This window comes from Nestor notabilis, unplaced genomic scaffold (assembly GCF_000696875.1).
Source record: "Nestor notabilis isolate BGI_N333 unplaced genomic scaffold, ASM69687v1 scaffold18099, whole genome shotgun sequence".
NCBI classification, from domain to species: domain Eukaryota; kingdom Metazoa; phylum Chordata; class Aves; order Psittaciformes; family Psittacidae; genus Nestor; species Nestor notabilis.
Window position 1 is genome coordinate 5,792 of NW_009943435.1, and position 2,903 is coordinate 8,694.

The window sequence follows — 2,903 nt, forward strand, 5'->3', positions numbered from 1 at the left end:
TGGGCACAAGCTGCATCAATCAGCACCCCCAGGTCCTTTTCCACTGCAGCTGAAGGGGCTGTGCGTGAGCAGTATGTTCCAGCCAAGGCATACTGACCCAGGGCCTGCCATGGCTGTAGTCTCCTGGGCACACTGAGCTGGGCAGCACCATGGTGGCTCTGGGAATGTGCCAATAGATTTGATTTTTCTTCTTTCCAAGAAGAAAAACCAACGGAGTGGCCCCAACGCATCTGCTCCACCTGGATGGACCCTCCTGGTCTGATCTCCACCACTGGGAAAATGACCCTGTGGTGTCACCAAGGCAATGGGGACACACATGAACCAGCACTGACCTGCAAGCATAAGGGCTTGAGCACAGGAAACCCATGCCAGGCACATGCCAAAGCAACTGGGGCTCTTGGTGCTGGTGGGACCAGCCTGAGCTCCCACCCCAGCTGTGGGACAGGCCCTGTGGTGCAGGACGAGGATGGATTCAGGGATGCTGGTGGTACTGCTGGGCACCGATCCCTCCAGCAGCTGTTCACCAGCAGTAGTGTCCCATCTGGAGCAAAAAAACCAGCGGGCCCCAGCCCAAACCCGCTCCCCTGGGAATGACCTGGCCCTCGGCGCCGTGCCCAGAGGCAGCTCAGCCCATTTCACACTCCAACAACTCACAAAGCCCAGCCTTGTGCCTGCCAGGCGCCGGGTGCCAGCCGGGATGTGCAAAGAGCCCCGCGGCCGCCCCAGCGGCTGGGCGCAGGAATGGTTCCCTGGCAACCCAAAACCCCTCATCCCACCACCCAGACCCACATTTCTTCACATTCTGGGAGAGCATCTGGGAGAGCATTTCCTGACACCTCTGGCTCCTGACACCTCTGGGAATGACATGGAGGAGATAAAAATCTTTGTGCACACCCCAGGTACTTTAGCATCATCCTGATGCAGAGCTGAGAGGACCCCCTGCACGAAGAGGACATTGTTCTGCCTTCCTCACGGAAATCATCCCTTTTTAGCAAAATTATACACTGCTGACAAAAGCATGAGTTTGCACGTAGTCACAGGGAGCAGTCCCGAGCCTAGAGTGCATCCATATGGCACAGCTCACCCCGCAGTTACAGTGCTGCTGGGGACACTGCTTGGGCAGGGCTGCATCCCGAGCATCCTGGTCCCCACATTCCCAGTGCTGTGCCAGGGTCTCAGAAGTTTAATCCATGTGCTGGTGTCTGGCACTGTGCTGAAAGCAGCATCAGCACCCACCTCCCTCCTCCTCTGCTGCCAAAGGTGGACACGATGCCCTGGGCTGAGCTGCTGCCGGGCCCCTCTGGCTCTTTCAACAGCACAAGGGGTTGGTGGAGACTCCAAAAAAACACCCAAAATCCAAACGCTCCTTGTTTATATGCCCTGAGTGAAACACTGTCACGGGCAGGATGCCAGCTCCGAATCCCTCTTCTGCCATCACCCCTACAGTTAATGATGGGAAAATCCAAGCAACACCAGCACTGTGGGAGCTGTCTGTACGCCCTGGGCAGAGGGAAATGCTTTCCTGCCTTTCCACACAGTCTCACACTGGACAAAACCACCAGGGAATGCAAGCAGGATATCCAATATCCCTTGTGCCCCTTCCCTGGGCTGGAGGAGGGCTGAGGGGCTCTTCCCAGGGGCGAGGAAGACCTTGGCCAGAGGCGTAGCTTGCAGCAGGGGCACCCTGTGGATGCCATGCCTGTGAGGCTTTTTGCTATTCTGGGATGTGGTTTTCTCTCTCTTTTTGGCTAGAAATTCCACCCTGGACTTAAAAACCCCCAAGCAAACCACTGCTTTGTCGACAGCATTTGTTTTTGCCAAACAGACATTTCCTACAGCAAAATCCCTCCCTTGCTAAGGGCTCCATGAGCACGTCCTTTCCGTCCCTTCCAAAACTCATTCCAATTATTGCCCATGAGTGCTTCCACCAGAGGAAACCTCTCATCTGGGAACCATGAAGGAGCCTTGGGGTGCACCCCAAGCACGCCCACCGTGCCTCACTTACTAGGTGCCATGAAAGCCGGGGTGGCAGAGGCACCGGCCTGTCTCGAAGTGGCTCTGGCCATTGACACAGTCGCTGCAGACGAAGGCGCAGTTCTCCCCATATGTCCCATTCCAGCATTTCGTTTCACACCTGAAATGAGAGAGATGAGGGCAGGCGATGGAACACCCATGGAGCCTGGGGAGTGCCAGCATCCATCCTCCCCCCCGCCCTCCTGCCTGCATGTTATCAGCCCTGTTTGGGTGCTCAAAGCCCTGGAACCAATCCGGGGTACAACAGCCTGTGGGAAAGCATCCCAGCTTGAGAGCTGAGCCCGGCCACGAGCACCCAGCAGTGCACAGGGGCATGGGACAGGGGTTTCACAGGCTCCCTCCAGTCCCACGGCTGTGCCAGTGGGCTCAGCCCCTCCCTGCCCTCCCCTTCTGCCTGCAGAAAGCCAGGCAGGGAGCAGCAGGGATGCTGGGCATCACCTGCTGCAGCCTGTGGGAAAGCATCCCAGCTTGAGAGCTGAGCCCGGCCACGAGCACCCAGCAGTGCACAGGGGCATGGGACAGGGGTTTCACAGGCTCCCTCCAGTCCCACGGCTGTGCCAGTGGGCTCAGCCCCTCCCTGCCCTCCCCTTCTGCCTGCAGAAAGCCAGGCAGGGAGCAGCAGGGATGCTGGGCATCACCTGCTGGGTCCCGACTGCAGCCAGTTGCACTCACCGGTCTCCGATCCAGCCGGGGTTGCAATGGGAGCACTTGCCGTTGATGTGGTTGCAGGTGTGACCATCCTTGCAGGAGGGACAGACCTTCTCACAGCCCTCTCCGTAGAAGCCGGGCGAGCAGGGCTGGTCGCACTTGGTGCCGTTCCAGCCCGCCTCACAGGTCAGGCAGCGCCCGTCCGCCACAGTGCACGGCTG

At 58.6% G+C, this 2,903-nt stretch overlaps 1 protein-coding gene across 1 annotated transcript in view; it reads right to left on the minus strand.

Annotated features, from left to right (window-relative positions):
• Positions 1-2,897, minus strand: part of LOC104411510 (scavenger receptor class F member 2-like) — a gene marked incomplete at both ends in the record, with an annotated part of 8,684 nt that extends 5,787 nt beyond the window's left edge. Inside the window, 2 exons of the mRNA XM_010021945.1 lie at positions 2,006-2,134; positions 2,707-2,897. Of these exons, the coding sequence (XP_010020247.1) occupies positions 2,006-2,134; positions 2,707-2,897 (320 nt within the window). The remainder of the gene's footprint in view (positions 1-2,005; positions 2,135-2,706) is intronic.
• Positions 2,898-2,903: the final 6 nt, after the last annotated feature.